At 39.7% G+C, this 20,193-nt stretch overlaps 1 protein-coding gene across 10 annotated transcripts in view; it reads left to right on the forward strand.

Annotated features, from left to right (window-relative positions):
* CARMIL1 (capping protein regulator and myosin 1 linker 1) overlaps positions 1–20,193 on the forward strand; it is a 317,492-nt gene that overhangs the window by 206,340 nt on the left and 90,959 nt on the right. For all 10 annotated transcript variants that reach the window (XM_067752167.1, XM_067752164.1, XM_067752166.1 and 7 more), the window contains exons 17-22: positions 2,031–2,100; positions 10,588–10,669; positions 11,456–11,555; positions 11,656–11,710; positions 16,446–16,618; positions 18,183–18,251. In XM_067752167.1, coding sequence (XP_067608268.1) covers positions 2,031–2,100; positions 10,588–10,669; positions 11,456–11,555; positions 11,656–11,710; positions 16,446–16,618; positions 18,183–18,251 — 549 coding nt within the window. The remainder of the gene's footprint in view (positions 1–2,030; positions 2,101–10,587; positions 10,670–11,455; positions 11,556–11,655; positions 11,711–16,445; positions 16,619–18,182; positions 18,252–20,193) is intronic.

Here is a 20,193-nt window from a genome sequence, read left to right on the forward strand (position 1 = left end):
GAGGGAGGGAGACGCAAGAGGGAAGAGATATGGGAACATATGTATATGTATAACTGATTCACTTTGTTATAAAGCAGAAACAAACAAACAAAAAAATTCTTCTGTTAGTCAGTTTGGCGCTAATGATTGAGGACCAAGAGGATGGCGATGTGAAGGCAGTTCACTCTGGGTTAAAATAAACAACACACCTTGTGATGGAGTTTTCCCCCAGAGCCTGTGATGCTTTGCTGTAGTTGTTCTGTTTTGTTTTACTAGGGACAGTTTCTGTGGGTTATTTATATTTGTCTCATGAGTCGTTACCTCTTAATCATTGGCCTTCTGTAGTTAAGTATCTTAAAGGACACCATTTATTTCCTTGTCCTTAACCTACTCGTCGGAAAAGTAGGAGGAGTTTTCCCTCCATCTAAGCATTATACAAATACAATGTTAAAATATGTGGCTAAGTCCTAGAAACTGAAAACTTAGAAATGTAGGGACCTGTTAGGTAATGTCCCGACTCTCCCATTTTGCTGATGAGAACCTGAGACACAGAGAGGAAAAGTGATGTCCTTCAGGCTACCCAATGCTCAGTAACAGAATCAGGACCTGAGGACAGGCCTTTTGGTTCTTAGTACCAATAGCTTTCAGTAGCTCAATACTGCCCCCAAGAAAGAAAGGGTGAAAAGGCACTTTTTAGGAAAAGAGAAACACTTGAATAATTAATTGAACAGAGGCACACACACAGATGAGACATGCCCAACCTTTTTCATAGGATGGTGTTTTAGAAGAGAGGACAGTGAACTCGATCAAAGGAATGAAGAGACGAAGAGACACGCAGTCTCCTCGACCTTCTTACCCACAGGGGTTGTTTTCGCAGCTGGGAACAGCCAAGTTCTTGCGCTCTGCCCACCTCGGGGATTCGCTCTCAGTGGATGAGACCAGAGAATCAGTGGATGGGGGAAAATCTCAGAGACTTTGGCATGAAGTATTTCCCTACTTTCCCACCTCCCCCTTCGCCTGGGGTATTTTTGGAGTCTGCTAGTAGAGGTGCCTTTCCTGGGAACATAGAGAACAGGTAGTCACGCCCGGTGACAGGTGCCTTGGTTCTACTCTGTAGTATCTACAACTGTCTGCCTTGCGTTATGGTTATTTGCACACATATTTGTTTCCTTTGCTTGAGATTGGCAGCCCTCTCATGCTCATCTTTGTACTCCTCACAGGGCCTAGTTGAGGGTGTCTTTTCCTTTGGGTGTAATTAATGGATGTGGGTGCCTGTATGAAATTTTTGTTTCAAGCCTGTTCAGTGGTGTTGGATTTTATAGGACTGACTTGTAAAAGTGGAGTTAATTTATTCTCTTACCTATGAGATCCACATGATGAGTCCAGTCTCTTCCATAAGCAGTTAAGAAAAATCCTTTGCAGAGCGGTGATGGTGTTTATCCTGTGACCAGCTAGTAGTTGGATAGACAGGCAGGATCCTGCACTCAAACTCAAGACTAGTACCTTGTCTTCCATGCTGTACACCCTTACCCATCCCACCTCTGCAAGTCCTTTAACAAACTCATCTAGATATGATTTCACATCCTGGAATACTCTAGAGCCTGCCTTCCCCCATTAACATAACCCTTAGGGAAAACTAGCTTTACTTTGCTCTTCTAATAACAATTGCCTAATAATATTCTACACATTATTAAAGGTGTTCTCAAGCAGATGCAGGGGGCAGTTTATCTGTGATGAACACAATTTAATTTCAGTGTGCAATGAGGAGCACTGTTGGTTTATTTCCTTAGGAATCAGCAACCCTGTTGGGTTTCGCATTTATGAGGGACCTGCTCTGTGTCAAACACAAGAGTGCTTCCCTGTCATTTTTGTCACTACTCTTGGTGGGCGGAAATGCAGTTGGCATTTTAAAAAGTGAGACGCTGCTTGCTGCTTGACCTATGATTCAGAAAAGGCCTTCTTCTTTCTCTGGGTTTTGTTCAGTGTGCTTACACATTTTTAGAGCAACAAGTAGAATTTTTATCTAAAGTGTGTGTGTTTCCTCTCCTCAGAGCGCTGTTATTGGGCCTGGCTTGTAATCATAACTTGAAGAGAGTTTCTCTTGATCTCAGCAACTGTGAGGTAAGAACACCTTTAGATGATGCACTAGAATAGATAATAGCCTGAAAATTGCTTTGTCTTTTTCCTGGAAACAGTGTGATACTGTGATTCCAGACGGTATACAAGGAGCAGAATAACACACTTTATAGAAATTCCTGATGTTCTGTATATTGTCAGTTTTATCTACAAACAGCCACGGAACACCATTCAGAAAGCAGTCAAATGTGCTTTTAATGACTTTTCTTTTTCTCCCCTTCTTCCTGCCAGTTGCTTAAGTATTTTATGATGAAACTTGGAGATATCAAGCCTTAAACTAGCTTTACCATCAGGAAAATTGTACCATACAGCCTTCCTTGCAGGGGCCAAGATGTGTAGAGCCTAACTTGGATTTGGAGAGTGTGAAAGGGAAGATCTTTGTCATTAATTTTGCTTTTTAATATCTTCATTTTAAAGCAGGAAAATTAAGATGCTTCTCAAAATTATAGGAACTACAAGCAGTTTCTATCAAAGTACACACAGAAGAATTGAGACTAAAAGCTTCTACATTTTAGAGGGTACCTGAACTTTTTCGCTATCTTGAAACTTTTAGTTTGTGTGGAGATAAGTAAGAAAATACCCGGGTACAAACTATCCAGCTCTTTAGAGCCTGACTTTACCCACCGTGTCAGACTTGGTGCCTTTTCTCAGGGCTGGAGGTGGGAGTTTATTCATTCCTATTCTTGGGCCTTTATACCCACTCTTCTCTCTTTCTGGAACACTCCTGCCATGTCCCTCTTTATCCCCAAGGCCTCCCTCTCTTTGAGGATCTAGTTCAGGTGCTGTCTCCTCTGTACCTGCATCAGATTCCTACTGTTCGATCTGAGTTTGGCCATGAGTAGCTATGCAATCCTGGGTGAATTACTTGATAGCGTTACATCTCAATTTCTGCATTTGCAAAAAGGAAACGACATTAGTGCCTCTCCTAGTAGGTTGTTATGAGGTTTAAAAGAGCTCTTCTTTGAAATGTGATGCTTAGATCGTCCGGTACCTATAAAGGTTGTTCCCTATTGTTGCTTATCTGTCTGTACGTTTCTTCCCTGACTGCTTCAGCACTTTGTGGTCTTATTTTTTTCTAATTGTCTAGTACTTAATGACGGTGACATGCATGTGGACACTGAACCACGTGTAGTGCCTTGCACAATTATTAAATTGGCTCCTGTATGCTTTCCCAGCTGGGCTGTGGCTTTATGGAAGGCAGTATTTGTGTCTTACTTTGCTTTGTGTTTCCTTTAGCCACTAACAAAATGCAGAGCAGTAAGCCAACACTAAATATTGAAGATTAATGCTTTACCTCTCTGAAAATTCTAGAAACTGACAAGTCTGAAATCAGCCATATAAATTGTTAGTGCAGGATTTTTTATTAATTTTGAGCTGGGGTGAACGCCAACTGTGTGTGATTTACTAGTCTTTTTGTTTGTTGGGGGGAGTGGGGGGAAGGGAAAATCTTAAAAACCTAACCTGGCATTGTGAAATTTTCATGTACAAATTAATGCTCTTTCATTTATAAAGGCAGACCATAAAACAGAAACTAGCTCTGGTAATATGAATTCATTATTTGTTTACCAGCACTTAATATTAAGGGCATGCCAATAATAAAAATTCCTTATGAGGGAAGGCATAAGACGAATGAGGATAGAAAGGGTTATTCTATTAAAAAAGCAAGTTGGTATAACCTTGATTGCTGTTAGATCAAAATACTGAATTAGCAATAACCCATATGCTTTACTGTCCTGATTAAACATCACGATTGCTACCAATATAACATTATTCATTTAATTCTGTAATCATAACTGGAATGGACATAAGTGATTATCTGATTCTCATGCTTATTGATGAGGAAACTGAGGTCTAAAGAAGCTGAAATAATCCAGCTCACTAATGGCAGAGTCATAATCAAAGTGTGCTCTCCCGATTGTTGTTAATACTAGTAATTATTAGAATATCATACAATTAGACATTTTCTCCTCAAATAAGTTGATAGGTACCATATGCCCAAAGAACACTGTGTTAGATTGTCACACAGCTTCTTTTTTAAACTCCTTTGTGATCCTATTCAGAATAACTTTCAGAGACAGTTATATTTGGTGAACCATATAAAACTGACATTTCTGTGGGTCAAAAATGGCAGACAACTATGGAGAACAGTTTGGAGTTTCCTTAAAAAACTAAATATAGAACTACCATATGACCCAGCAATCCCACTACTGGGCGTATACCCTGAGAAACCCATAATTCAAAAAGAGTCATGTACCACAATGTTCAGTGTAGCTCTATTTACAACAGCCAGGACATGGAAGCAACCTAAGTGTCCATCGACATATACAATGGAATATTACTCAGTCATAAAAATAAACGAAATTGAGTTATTTGTAGTGAGGTGGGTGGACCTAGAGTCTGTCATAGAGAGTGAAGTAAGTCAGAAAGAGAAAAACAAATACCACATGCTAACACATATATATGGAATCTAAAAAAAAAAAAAAAAAAAAAAAAAAAAAGGTTTTGAAGAATCTAGGGGCAGGACAGGAATAAAGATTCAGACGTAGAGAATGGACTTGAGGACACGGGGAGGGGGGAAGGGTAAGCTGGGATGAAATGAGAGAGTGGCATGGACATATACACACTACCAAATGTAAAATAGATAGCTAGTGGGAAGCAGCCACAGAGCACAGGAGATCAGCTCGGTGCTTTGTGACCACCTAGAGGGGTGGGGTAGGGAGGCTGGGAGGGAGACGCAAGAGGGAGGAGGTACGGGGATATATGTATATGTATAGCTGATTCACTTTGTTATAAAGCAGAAACTAACACACCATTGTAAAGCAATTATGCTCCAATAAAGATGTTAAAAAACTATTTTACACAAATGGAAGGAAAAAATGGCAGACTATTGGCAGTTTCATGTGGATCCATCAAATGCTAGTAGACTTTTTCCTTTATAGTTTTTCTTAATAAAGCAGGAATCCAGATCAAATTCTGATGGTAGGATTGACCATTATTGTGATGATAATTCCAACTTCATTTTGGCCATTCATTTGTGAATTATATGATAAAATGATACTGCTGAGGTGGGGACCCCTTCATACTACCTTAGTGCCATGTTCCACCATCTTACAGCTTGAAGCACAGTACTGGTGACCACGTTTATTAAGTCACACATTGTATTGCTGCTCATAAAAATTAATGAAACACAAAATTATTTTTGTTAATTAAGGTGTGTTGTGACATTTTTCTTCTTAAAGCTAGATGTCCAAGTTTAACTAGGTTTCACTTTGCTCATCTCCATGATACAGTAAACCTCTTTCCTATAAAGGTACTAGAAGTTACAGTGTTTTCTGTTTAGAATGCTTGGCACTTAGAGTATTAACTCCTACTCCTTAAATCATTCATTGCTTCAGAATTTATGTAATGCTCTTGGAAAAAAGCGTTCACTAACTTGGAAGTTTAAAAGTATGCATATGTGATTTTTTTCTGTTCATTCTCTAGTTAGCCACAGTAGACACAGCCTTCTTTACTCTTATTATCATGCCAGTCAAAACCATGGAAGAATTCATCACTTAATGATGAATAAAAAGAAACTGATGATCAGATAAATGCCCCCACCTGTGGTGGGTTGGGGGGAAAGAAGCTTCACCCTGATGCCATAATCATCTCGGGAAGTCATTTCTACAGGGGTGGCTTACTCAAGGTGGGGGACTGACAGACCTAAAAGGTCAAATGTCTGTTGTATAATACTGGGGAGTTTCAGATGTGGACACTGTATGAGTTCAGTGCCCCCTACAGATACCTCTAAGTGCAATAGTCTACCCAAACCATGGAAGCAGAGAACAAATGTGAAATACGTTGAAAATTTTTTTCATATTTATAAATAGATTACTTATTTTATTATAAAACAGCTGCTCTCCACTGATTAACTTTAAAATTAGGTTTATATGGGTGTCATAGAAAGTAAACGACCATCATCTAAAATCGTGGTTGAGTTTATTTGGAGGAGAGAGACTGTAACCTTGAAACAGGAATTAAAAGTGTCTAGACAGGAAACTTAGAATAACTTTCCTTAAGCAAATTATTTTGTTCTTACCATTTACTGATTCCTTTACTCTTCACGTTTACCTTTCTTGGTGTGTTATACTTCAGTACTGCCCTGAAAGAGGCATTTCACATTCATCAGTTTGAATGAGAGAGATTCACACTTCATGCTATTAAAGAAAAAAGTGTCGTGCAGATATTTATAAATTGTGGAGTTGCTTTCCTACGACACAAACATCCTGGATATTTAGAAACTTCAGTCCAAAATTTGGGGCTGTAATCTTTTGCTCTGTGAGGGCTCAGCTAGTCAGTACTGAAATTAACCTTTCATTTACAGATAACTTCTCTACTTAGAGAAAAAACTTACCTGTTTCACATTAATTATGTTATCATTTCATTTTCTTGGTCTTTTAGTATCAGAAAAGTTTTCTTTGAGAAGAATAAGAAAATGACTCCAAGTAATCATGGAAGGAAAGAGAGTATCATAGCAAACAAAGGGTGGGCACTTTGGAATCCAAGAGGTTCCCTTCTTCCAGCCCTTATTTTTCACCTGTGGAATGGGGATTATACAGTCATCCCTCAGTATCCGCCGGGGATGGGTTCGGGGAGCTCCCACAGATATCAAAATGCACAGATGCTTAAGCCCCCCATGTAATATAGTGGAGTACAATAAATACAGTTGGCTCCCATATCTGCAGGTTTTACATCTGCTTATTCAACCAACCTAGGACTGAAATTTCACAGAGGGCCGACTGTAATAGTTTGCTGAGATAGTATTTGGCATAATACCAAGCCTAGGGTAACTATCTTTATGAAACTATTTTTAAAAAAATCACCTTCAAAGTTGTTTTAAATCTCTCAAGAATAATTAGTCTCATCAGTTTATAGGCACACCTGGTTTTGGACACAAAACAGCATTACCCTCTACGGCCAGGCTCTGAATGGCCTCTGGCTGATCCCAACTCACTCTCAAAGCGTAAGGACTTAGCATCTGTGCAGATGTTCAGAGAAATGTGTATGTTCCCTTGTCCTCAAGGTTAGTTCAAAAACAAGAGTTTCAAAACTCTTTATATATGGTGATAGTGATGTTGACATTCATATGCATTCTCTCCATGTACCCCTCTGCCTGAAAGGAGGCAATGGGTGTATGCATCCTGGCTTGTGTTTAAAAATCTTATTACTTCATAGTCATGCTTCAAGGGAAGAATAAGTCAGTGCTGGGACTGAATTCTTCAAGCTTAATCTCCTTCCAGGTGAGAGAGGAAAATCTCTGATACTTCAGAGAAGACGTAAAGGCTAGCCATACTGAGGATTTGGTGCAGTCTGGATGTGGGAGTTGGTTCTTTTAAGGAGAAATTTACCTGCACATTATGCCATATTCATTGCAATGTGCTTTGATGATGAGTAGAAAAAAGAGCATCAGATATTAAAATTTGTAACAAGTAGGACATTGCAGCAAGTCACTAGTAACTTTTCAGACAATTCCACTCAATTTGATAGTCATTCAGCCATTCAGTCATTCACCTTGAGGTGAGAAGGCGGGTTTGCGTGTGTGTGTTGAGCATCATCATTGCTGTACCCCTTGCTATCACTTTCCTGTTAGGCTGGGTGTGGAATGCAAAATGGAAAATGTTTCACCACAGGATGGACATAAGCAATATAATGCATGCAACTATTTGGAAATGCAAGTATTTCCATTCTCTTGGAAATGACAGTATATATATAGTTGACCCGTGAACAACACAGGTTTGAACTGCATGGGTCCACTTACACGTGAATTTCTTTTCACTAAATACCTCCTACAGTAGTATATCGTGGTTGGTTGAATCTGCACGTGGGGAAGGAACCATGGATACTGAGGGCCAACTGTAAAGTTATACTTGGATTTCTGATTGTGTGGAGGGTCGGCCCCCCCAACTCCGCTCACCCCAGAGGTGTTCAAGGGTCGATTGTATTATATATCTTTCTTGGGTTCTAAATTACCTTTTGGCATCAAACCCTGCTAGCAAGGATATGTTGAACTGGATCACGTCAAACCATTTTCTGTTCTTGGAGAATCTTACAGTATTCACAGTTTCATGTGAGAAAATTTCCCAGGATGGAAATTATTTTTTCATTAAAAATGGAACCCCTATAGAGGACAAGTGATAAATAGGGAGGTTATTTTATATTTAAACCTGTAATATTTGCCACCTCTTTTTAAATGGCCAGTGCTCTTGAGGAAGGAAAATGAATTATTAAAAGTTCTCTAGATTATAGTTTCCTTGTTTCTGTACCCATGATGGATGTTTTTGTATTAGATAGAACCTATTCACTTAGAACTATGAGTAACAGCTGAAATATTCCACCTTCCTTGAGTGAGACCACACTTCTCTCTTGAAAGAAATGTGATTTTATTTTTAACATTTCAAAAAGTATTGAGTGATTCAGTCACATTTACTCCTCTTTGATCTTGCATTCTTTTTAAATAACGCTGGTGTGTGGGATCCAAATGAGGGTAATTTAAAACCAGTTTCACATGCATACATGCAGACACAGCCTCTAATTATGCAAATTTGTTTAAAAGGATTTTCATTTACAGTAATGGAAAAGCTTTTACTGTTTTGGGAAAGCCTTAAGCTTTGGGGGAATTTTAGGCATCTAATAACCTGTGAGTTCAATCGAATGTTCTTGTGACTGAAGGTCAGTTATTTTCTTATTTAAGTTTTGGATTTTTGTTTTGGGAGTTTATTTTAGTTGAAGTGTTTTTTCTGACTCTGCCTTTTTACATCGTGTGTTGATAGACGTCTACTTCTCTGTTCTTATTCTGCTTACTTAACATTTTTTGTTTTTTCTCCTTGGGCTTTCCTTAGCTTGGCCATTGTGTAAGTACTTTATGAATCAATAAATTAGGGTATGTTGACATTTTTTAGTATTGGAAAATGTTAGTATATGCTACAAGTATCAGTCAGGAGTATTTGTAAAATAAACAGAATTGAGCACTGAAATCTCACCTTTATTTTCCGTTTTTGCAAATGGACTATTTTTACTATACATTATGATAAGAAGTAGAGATTTTGTTGTAGAAATTTGACTTCTCAACAGAGAAATCACTAACAGCAAATAATGAAACTGTAAAAACTTACGTTTGTCTTCTCAAAAGCATAATTTTTTTCACGCGCTGAAAATCAAATTATATTCCTTGGAAGTGTTTGCCTAAATTATTTCTTGCTTTAATGTTGACATAGTCTACATATAACATTCACTTCTTCAGATATTAACGAACTGTGACCTGGAACAGTGTTTCTCAAATCTATTTGTGAAGAACCTGGTTGTTGTTTTAAAATTTACAGCCAATCATAAACCAGTACTTTGGCAAAAATATAATAAAAATGGCCATAGCTCCACACACTGGATTCGTAGCCCTGCAGCTGTGGAGTTGGTTGGCCTTGGTTTCCCTGAAGCGTGTAGACCAGCCTCCTGGGGAGGTCTGCCTCTGTGTGACACTCCCCGTCAGAGTTCACATCAGGCACCTCACCGTGACCTGCTGTCACCTGAAAAAGTAGAAAGGACTGAATTTAAACACTCCAGCTGAAATACTCCTGAATAAAGCAATTCCAAAGATCTGTGCAAAATTCTACTTAACATGTAAGCAGCCAGGGAAATTGGCAGGGTTTGGTCCAGAGTACCGCAGACATATTTCATCTAAAATAGTGAAATAAGGATTCTTTAAATGTTTACATCAAAACTTGAACAAGTAGAAAGTATTATCAATTTGGTGTAGAATTTTTACATAAATTTAAATTTTCTTAAGTGAATAGAGAAACTACCATGTTCCTTGGCATATGGTAGCTTCCCAATAAATGAATTTCTTTTCCCTTATTAGATCGTAAGTTTACTGAACGAAGGGCCACAGCTTGGGAAACTGCATCCTGCACAGTGTTTTACACATAGTAGGAACTCAGATAGTTGCTGAACGGAAAACAAAAATACTCTGACCTCTGTAAAATATGCTTTTGGTTTTATGGGAAAAGATGAAAAGGGTTTTATAGGTCTTTACTGTCTCCTTTGGTTGTTTTGCTGCTACATGGTGGAGAGTTATACCTTGAAATCTGTAATAATCAAATAAAATAGTAGCAGTTTCTAATGTATAAAAGGGATTTGTTAGCTTTCCAAAAGTCAGAAATGAAGAAAATTCTTGTGTGTTGACGGAGACCATCTTGGCAATGGTGATGGGGAGTGGCCTCTGTCTTCTGATTCTTTTTCTAATGATTTTCAGACTTACGTGAGATGGGAAACCATATAATGACTAGTGATTAGCTTTTTACACTGATGATAGCTTTTTTGGAGTTGATAAGTTTTCACTTTTTCTTTGGTGCTAAGTTTGAGACTATATCTCCTATTTTTCATTTTTTTGGCTTTACCCCTCCAGTGATCACTTTACCTGTTTGGTTTGTGTTTCTCTAGCTGAGATCTGGAGGTGCGCAGGTATTAGAAGGCTGCATCGCCGAAATCCACAACATCACCAGCCTAGACATCTCCGATAATGGTAAGTCAGAAATCAGAGAAGAAAAGACATAGAAATGTTATTTGAAGCAAGTTGGTAAAGGGAAAATAATCTTCTAGCCCAATCTAGATGACACCTTAATAAAATTATTTCACTTCTTGACTAGAGGACCTTTTAATTTAACAGAGTTTATCTATGGAATAATTCTGTGCCAGAGTCTTACTAAGATTTTTCCATGGCCAAAAATGAAAAGTCTATGCAGTAAAACAATTCAGACCAAACAAAAAAAAACTTGTCATCAATACATTGATAAAGATCTGAGTCCAACCTTTTGCATGCTTAGTGGTAATAAAATTGAGGTCTTGTTTATTTATTCAGAAACTTGTTTCATTAGCTTTATTTCTACTGGTTACATTAACATGTGCGTATGAACTTGCATAGACAAGAATGCAGTATGAATTTGCATAGACAACTTTAACTGCGGTTACCTCCCAGTGAACAGTATGTCAGAATCTTCTTTCACAAAGGGATGGGGAGAGATGAAATTTTCTGCTCTCATGCCTCCCCATTCCTTGTTGACTTTATTTAGCCACTGATTGCGTAAGAGATTTAGGTAAGTCTTTGTGGAGAATGAGTTTATCCCTGTGAAATAAGAGAACACAGAGTACCTTTGGCGGGGGGTTGGGGGAAAAAGGATTAGCATCTCAGGACTCTCGGGACAGTACAGAAAGTCATCCACTGCCTTGCACCTTTGTTTAATTGTGCTGCACCTGAGAATTTGTTTATCCACATGTGTGTTGATTCTCCATTTACTCTGATTCTTTCCAGGTTTAGAATCTGACCTATCTACCCTAATAGTGTGGCTCAGTAAAAACAGATCCATACAACACCTGGCGTTAGGCAAAAATTTTAATAATATGAAATCCAAGTAAGAGTTTTGCATTTTTTATATGACAATGATGAAAATAACCAGCCTCCTGAAAGCTTTTGATTTGATTCCACTGTCCACATCTTTAAAATCTCTTTAGAAATCTGACACCTGTGTTGGACAACTTAGTACAGATGATTCAAGATGAAGAATCAGTGAGTATTATTTTTAACACTCTTGCCTAAAATCTGCCATTTGTTGCTGTCCTTACGAATTATGTCTGCTGGGTTAATGCAGATACGCTTTCAGATAATTTTATCTCTGTATACATTTTCTATTGTTATTGTTTTTAAGTGCAATAAATATTTATGCTTTAGTACAGTTTTAGAGTGTACTTAAAATTTACCTACTTTCACTTTATTCAGCTTATCACTAATTAAAGGAAGATTGTAACTGATAGATGAAAAGACGTGTACATTGACTCCTAAGCCCATCTTTTAGTAAGCCTTACTACTTCCTAGCTTCAGCTAATACACTAATCTGCAAGTGTGAATTTTTACTCTCTCGTTGACTTTATAACCTTCTATCATGTTGAGAAGCATCATGTTGCTAATTTGAATTTCATCTGGTAATTATGCAGAATTACAAGAGACTAAGAAAGTTGTCCCCCATCTTAAATTGTGTCTAGAGCTCTAATAATCCTTCTTCTATTTTAATTCCCTTTAGTTGTTCCTGGCTAAGACTCGGTTCAGGGTAAAGAAATTTAATTTCACATAGTATCCTATTTGGCTGCCCTTAGAAATGCATTAGGATAAAGGAAGATATTTTATGGACAAAGTGAGAAGCGCTCTACCATTAATTCCTTTCATTTAAACCTGGTGCATCACATCTTATATTTTACTGATGCTCTTTAAGATTTTGTCCCTTTCCTATCTTAGTCCTATTCAGCCACCAAAGAGCTTTTATGGTTCCTAAAATCCAAATCAATTTGTATAATGAAGATTCATATTATTCATGTTTGGTGATAGCTACTTTTGTAGGTTATAAGAGTGATTTCCTGTATTAATCATGTGAGATATGTCACATTTAAAAAAAGTATCATTTCGGGACTTCCCTGGCAGTCCAGTGGTTAAGACATTGCCTTCCAGTGCAGGGGGTGCAGGTTCAATCCCTGGTGGGGGAACTAAGATCCCACATGCCTCGCGGCCAAAAAACCAAAACGTAAAACAGAAGCAATATTGTAACATATTCAATAAAGACTTTAAAAATGGTCCACATCAAAAAAAAAATCTTTAAAAGCAAAAAGTATCATTTCCCATTTTGAATTCACACAGGGTTGTAGCAAATTCTACTATAACTGTAAGCTAAATTTTTGGAGGAAGCCATGCGGTCAGGAGAGATGGAGACGGGTACTTTTCCTTGCTTACCCTTGCCCACATCTCTTTGTGGAGCTCTGACCTGCAGGGCAGGAGAAAATTCTGTTGTCCTGCCTCTTCATTGTGTGGATATAATTTCCAACCTGTGGACTAGAAATGAAACTCATTATTATTTAATTGAATTCAGACACTTCTCTTTGTCCTCATTTGCTAATAAACCCCATATTTTGTACTCTTATACTGGGTTATTAAAGTTAGAGGCATAATTAGAATGTAATTTACACTTTTCAGAATCATGCAGTTTGTTTTACATATTTAATTTGACTTTATACCACCCTGCTGTATTTGAGATTTTGATTTCCTAGTACTGGCCCAGTTTTAAAAGGTTGGGGAAGCCAGTATTGCAGAATCATATATATATATATATATATTTTTTTTTTGCGGTACACGGGCCTCTCCCTGCTGTGGCCTCTCCCGTTGCAGAGCACAGGCTCCGGACACGCAGGCTCAGCAGCCATGGCTCACGGGCCCAGCCGCTCCGCGGCATGTGGGATCTTCCCGGACCGGGGCACGAACCCACGTCCCCTGCATGGGCAGGCGGACTCTCAACCACTGCGCCACCAGGGAAGCCCTGCAGAATCATATTTAATAATCATTCCCAAATATTTGTTCCTTAGCACATATTTCAGGAAAATTTATATGTTATGAAAAATATATTTCTTAATTTTATGTTTTGCTTATTACACGAGGGTCTTCAAACTCTGTTCCTATAATTTTCAAAGTCTCTTACTCAAAGATAATCTTGATATTTAAAGTACACCTAAAAACATATTCGCAGATGGTAAAGTCTGCTACAAAAATGTGAACTCTGTTATAAATTTGAAAAGTTGCCGCGAATAATGTACAGTGAAAAGCCTTTTATGTTCATGTCACAGAAAAGTAGGTGGCTTTTTCAATAAGTAATTACATTCTTTTTATTCTTTTTCTACTTCTGAATCAGTAATGTGCAAAACTATTTAAAATGATTAGGAGTTCAGTCTTGTGACTATAAAAATTCCACATAACTGGCGCCATTGGGCTCATTTTTCGGTTTTATTTTTTTAAAGGTTTCTACATATAAAAAGTAAACTCTTTGCTTTTTACATTCTGACCTTGTGTCTGTAGAGCTTATTCTTAGACAGCGTGTAGAATACTTCATTCTCCCGATATTGCACAGTATGTTCACTTGGACAAGCTAGACGCACGGGCTCCCGTGTCACCTTCAGCTCTAGACAGTGGTTGTCAGGCTGCTGCTCCCAGATTCGAGGGACGGTAACACTGAGGGGCCAAGATGACAGGGACTCTTGTTCTGAAGTATTACATACAAACCTGTGTTGTGAACAATACAACAGTATGTGTTTGTCCTGGGAGTCCCTGTAGCAAGGAGACAGATTGTCAGATTAGGCGTGTTCAGCTATGAACAGGAATAGTAAGATTTCAAATAGTAATGTTACCTGGAAGTGCAGTAAATCAGGAAGGGATGACCTTATAAATATGCATGCAATTCCGGCTGTTCTGTTCGCATTAATGCCTCTGCCTATTACTTTTAAGTGTTAACTGGGGTGTATTAGGGTTTGAATATAGTACTGGAATTGGTGCTGTCCAGCTTGGAGACTTGGCAGTTTTCCAGTATGAGGAAGAAGCTGTAATGTGTCATTTTTGTAGGCATTGAATAGAGCTTATTGAAATGATGGGAGATGCGATTACAGCTTTTTATTAACGCAGCATTGCTTATGTTTTCATTTAAAACATGAAGTTTTCTGAGTCTGAAGCATTTTTCGTTTTTTTTTCTATCTACTGGAACGTAGACTCTTAAGAAAATTGAAGCTCCCTCCCTAAACCTGCCTGAGTCTAAGATTATGCAGGCTTTTGGGCTGAGGTTTTAATTGACTTAGCACTTACTATGCCATTTAACCTTAAGAAATTTGATTCTAATTTATATAATATTACCTTTTGATTTTACCATAGATGTATTACGTTTAGAAAACATGGTCAAATTTGGACAATAAGGACAATCAGTCGGGAAAAGTAGAACCAAATGCATAATGCCAGTTTGTGGACATACGAGTCTTGAAACTGTCAACACTCTCATTCTGCCTCCTGAGCCTTTTGGCAGATGTGCCTGGAACAGGTGTTCTATTAGAAGTCCATGTTCAGTGGTTAAGTGGACACGAATACACCCCACGATTTGTGCGGGGGTCCTACAGACCACCTAGGCACATCTCAAGAACCCCAGTCCCACGGGCCACCATGGAACCTGGTCATAGATGATCCTAGAAGCTGCTTCCAGCATCCATCTCCTGTAATGTCCGAACTGCTCATGGAGTTAGCATGTACAGTTGTTGAATACGGCTGGGCCAGTGTAGACCACCGCAGGCAACCCAGAAGGCATCCAAATCCCCTGGAGAAGTCTTAGTTCTGACTTTTAGAGCAACCTTGGCTTAAGTCCTGGAATTCGCACCACCTCATTAATTCAGTTATGGCTGTAATCAGGGATTGCAATTTAAATACCCACAGGGCTAGGAAGGTGACATAAACACGTGTGAGCTGGGTGTAAGTAGGGAGCCCATTCTTTTTTTTTTTTTTTTTTTGGTCAGATACTCTGTAGGCCAAACAAAACATGCCTCCAGGCAGAGGGCTCTCAGTCTCTGGTTTAAATAGACAGTGAGTGGATTGGCTTGGGTTCACCACACAGCTTACAGTAATGAAAAGGTCACACACATTTGACTTTTTGTTTTTAAATTGTAAGTGTGTCTTTTGATTGGATCTTATAAGACAAAGCTAAGAGTGAGGATCAAAAAGATCTAGGATAAGCCAATAAGGGCAATGTTGTGTAGGAGCTGAAAACACAAAATCTGTAACCAGTCTGTCCGGTTCCTGTTCAGCTACTTTCTGTGTGACCTTGGTTGAATCACTTAACCTTTTGTTTCTTACTTGAGAAGTAGGGATAACAATACCTAATATAATAATACCTAAGTATTGGGTTACTGGGAGGATTAAATGAGTAAATATATGTAAAAAGCTTAAATAGTGGTTAAGTGTTCAATAAATGTCAGTTATTATTGATCTTGGCTGGGTTTTATTTTGCATTTACTACTTCTAGTAATTTAGTACTAGTATTCCTCTACTAGTATTTTAAGACGTCCTTCTACCTTGCATAGAAATAAAATGGGTCAAGGGATAGTGTTGCCATACTGAAGTGCAGACGTTTCTGTGTAGTATTTTTATTTCTTTCCTCCCATCCTCCACTTCAGAAGAGCTGGCATCCGCCACTCTGGGTATCTTTCCACAGCTTCCCTTAGAAGAGAGGTGGCTGATATTCAACATTAAGACACAAGCTCTTCATGTTTGACTCCAAGGGTCCAGAACCTTCAGGTCCCATTCATCAGTATCTTTTGGCCAGAAGTTTCCAAATGAGGCACTTTGTGTTTGTGCGGTGGGTCCCTCCCCTGATGGTTCTCCATGAAGTGGGTCCCAGCGAGCGGCAGCAGCTCTGACAACACTGTGTGAGCGCTGCCTGGTGTTCCCTCCACAGCCTCTGCAGTCCTTGTCCCTGGCTGACTCGAAACTCAAGAACGAGGTCACCATCATCATCAATGCCCTGGGAAGCAACACCTCCCTGACCACAGTGGACATCAGTGGGAATGGCATGGGGGACATGGGGGCAAAGATGCTGGCCAAAGCGCTGCAGATCAACACCAAGCTCAGGTACGCAGGCCGGGCCCTCGGCCCCGAGGAGTGGATGCTGGTTCAAAGGGAGGTCTGGAAGAGGGTCTGACCCAGCAACCACTGGGGGGGGCCGGCTGTGTTCGTGTGAGGCCTGAGTTTCCCAGGCGACCAGCTGGGGAGCAGAAGCGACAGCTTCAAGTCTTTTTTCAAAATATGGAGGAGGGTGTTCCCAAATTTAGACACAGTCATTCCTTCAAACTGCTGTCTTAAAGATTTCCACTATGAGGTAAACCCGGCTGAGAACCATCGCAGTTTCCCATTTCACAGCAGCATTGGCAGCTGACTGATGTGTCCGGAAAGGCAGGGGGCAGCAGAGGAGGGGTTTGGGGGCAGAGCTGGGAAGACTGGAGGAATAACACGAGGGGCTTCCCTGTACTTGGTTGTGAGCCCAGCGTCTTATCTTCCCTTCCCACTCCTGCGACATAAAGACCTAAAACCCAAGGGATCCATGAAGTCCACTGTGTCAAAGGCAAGTTTGTACTGGATGCTAACTCTTCTGTTCAGTGGTTTTCATCCGTAGTGCTTCCCAAGCATGGCTTTTCTTAAGGATGAGCTATGCAGTAACCACTTCTCTTAGGGACTAGTTATCTGGTAACCATGTTTACCATCCATCGTTCAGAGAGACCCAGTTGCTACCTAGCCCGGCAGTCTGGTGAAGGAAGAGTTAATAATTCACGCTGCTCCTCGAGGGCTTTTTCTGGCTGTTTCCCTTGCTTCCCAGTGCAAGGCAGAGCCCGCACCTTCCGTCTAAACTGAAGGCAAAAGCGAAAATCTGCCGCAGTTTCTTTGAAGGTCATTGTGTACGTGAAGAAGGTCGTTGAGGTTAGGAAGAGAAAGAAAGCAATTAGAGGTTGTGAGCCTGGGAGCGTTCAGACAAATAAAAGGCATTTCATGTGTCAGGTGAATCGACAAATCCTACAGTACTTCCGAAGTATTCACATTCTGAAAGGAAAGTCGTACTTTTCTTCCAAAATAGATTTTGTATTTAAAAAGTAAACCACCTCCTAGAGTAACTGAGGCTTTATCAGCAGAGCGAACTCAGTTGCTGGGACTGCTGATCATATCACGTCAGGGCAGTGATGAAATGTCAGAAAATATGACCACTTTGTCCCTCTAGTTGTTTAGAAGAGAAAAAAGTCTCAGTATCTGGAATTCTTTCTGTTGGACGTGAGACTGTTTAGCCTCTTGTATAAATCACTTCAGCCTCAGACTTGAATACTAGAATGCTGTTTGGAGAATCTGTTGGGAGAATATCAGGGAAATAGGGCTTTCTGGCTAGCAAAGCATTAGGTGACTTAGTGGTAAGTTAATGTGTGTGCTGTTGCTTTTAAGTATGGTTTTTTTCATAGTACTTGAGCAGAGAATGGCTTTGGAATCTAATGTTGGGGGAAATGTTTGTTTGAAACAAAGCTGAACATTATTCCTTGCTCATTGTACTAAAATACCTAGACAGTGTTGCCTATAAGAGATTTACCTGCAATGGGAGAATCATTTCCTCCATTCTTAAGTATCTGATCATTTATGTGATTTGGTTTCCAAACAGGACTGTTATATGGGACAAGAACAACATTACTGCCCAAGGCTTTCAAGATATAGCTGTTGCTATGGAAAAGTAAGTTTTACTTAGGACTTCTGTCTAGAAAAATAGAAAAGAACCAATGGTGTTTGTGTCTCTGTGGGGTAATACAAGTAGCAGTAGATTGGGAATCAGAAGATCTGGGTCTGATTAGTCTCCTGCTAACCAGCCATGGGACCTGGGAAGACCAACGTTGACTTTCCTCTGGTGTGAGTTTCTTCATCTATAAAATGAGAGCAGAGATGCTTATTCCACAGAACACACAAGATCATGGTTGCAGGGGGGTGGGGTGGAGGGTGCTACACAGCGGTCACCTTGCTTCTTTCTCCTTGTGGTTTTAAATCTCCTTCCACTGGATCTCACTTTTTTTGCCCAGGATGACAACTCTGAATCCAGTGGTGAGAAGAAAGCTGAGGTCCAGAAAATAAAAATGAAATTGAGGAAATGGCAAGACCAGGGCTCACTGGTCTCATTCCTGTAAAAGGCTTTTTTAAAATTACCTTCGTAACTAAAGTCTGCAACTATTATTTATTGTCAAATTTACTTTCCCAGTAAACTAAGTGAGGAAAGAAGAATACAAACGTGGCTGAAAAAATGCTAGAAATCTGGTTCTTTCTGAGCTTTTCAATCCTCCTATTGTATTCTAATGGTAGAAATGATCAAAGCAGATTTATAGCATTAAAAACGACAGGTTACAAAATGTAGGAGGGAAATTAGGGGCCAGTAGCATAGAAGTTGGGCCTTTTAGGAGGGGGAGGGGGTGCTCATTATTCTGTGTTTTCCTGCATGCACGGCCCCTCAGGTGGAGCTGTCATGCCCAACATGATGACCTGGATAAAAGCCTAGACCTGGAATTAGGAGCCCTCCATTCAGTCCCCAGCTCTGTCACCAATAAGCCTATGATCTTGAGCCTATGATCATTTCACCTCATTGATGAATTTTTCTTTTATAAAGTGAGAAATCACAGTAAATTATCTCTAAGTGGCTTCAGTTCTAAATCCCGTGGTTCTCCTTTAGCCAGGAAGTCAAAGTTGCTGCCACCACCAGCCATCGCTAAACACGGATAAGGCAGCTTATGCCATCAGTCGTCATGGCCACTTCTGCCGGGAGACTTCTGTGACTGCAGAACCTCCTGTAATTACACCCATTGCACACAGAACCTTTGAGTGGAAACATATATTTACAGATTGCTGCATTTGGGTGCTCACAGCACAGCTGCCACTCTAATGATGTTGCAGACTGCCAGCCCAGGCAGGTCTTTGTGAGAAGCCAAGAGGATGCAGCCTCAACACTCCACGTTTCCAGATTGAAAGTAGAACTCCCTGATCACAGTCTGTTATGTACTCTGTGCTACAAGATGCCAATGGTGTGAAATCACATTTGGTTTAAATAAACCACACTGGTCTGAAGCATGATGAAAAGTGGATGAGGGAAAAGAAAAGCTTCAAGGCTGCGAAAAGAGACGTATTATCTGTTAATTTCAGTTGGCTGCTTCCTCTTAAGTCAAACAAAAGCAATTTTGCTCAAACAAAGCTAAGGTAAAAATGAAAGTCATAGAAATAACAGCGTTGTCTTTGCTGATTATTTTACTTTAAGCCATCTTGTCAGTTGGACTGGATGAAGAACAGTAGTTTTTTTTTTCCCATTAGGTAACCATCCAGATTGGCTGCTTTTATTAAGATGACTGTTTATTTTCTTTATTATTTCTTCATTATTAGTACCTATTTTAGGAATGAGTTGTTAATTTATTCTTCCAGTAGAAGCCACCTGACTGTCCATAAGAGTTCCACCATGAATGCTGCTTGTTGTTGAGAGACCTGAAACAAGCCAGCTGTGGGATGCCTAGGTACCGGTTGCCAACACGTGGCCCACAGGGTCATTCTTCCTGAGTGTCTTGTAGAAACAGATGCATTTTGGTTGGGAGAGAGGAGGCATCTCCAGGTCTAGAGTTTGTGGTAGGGGAGCAGGTGTGAGTGTT

This window comes from Pseudorca crassidens, chromosome 10 (assembly GCF_039906515.1).
Source record: "Pseudorca crassidens isolate mPseCra1 chromosome 10, mPseCra1.hap1, whole genome shotgun sequence".
In the NCBI taxonomy this organism is placed as follows: domain Eukaryota; kingdom Metazoa; phylum Chordata; class Mammalia; order Artiodactyla; family Delphinidae; genus Pseudorca; species Pseudorca crassidens.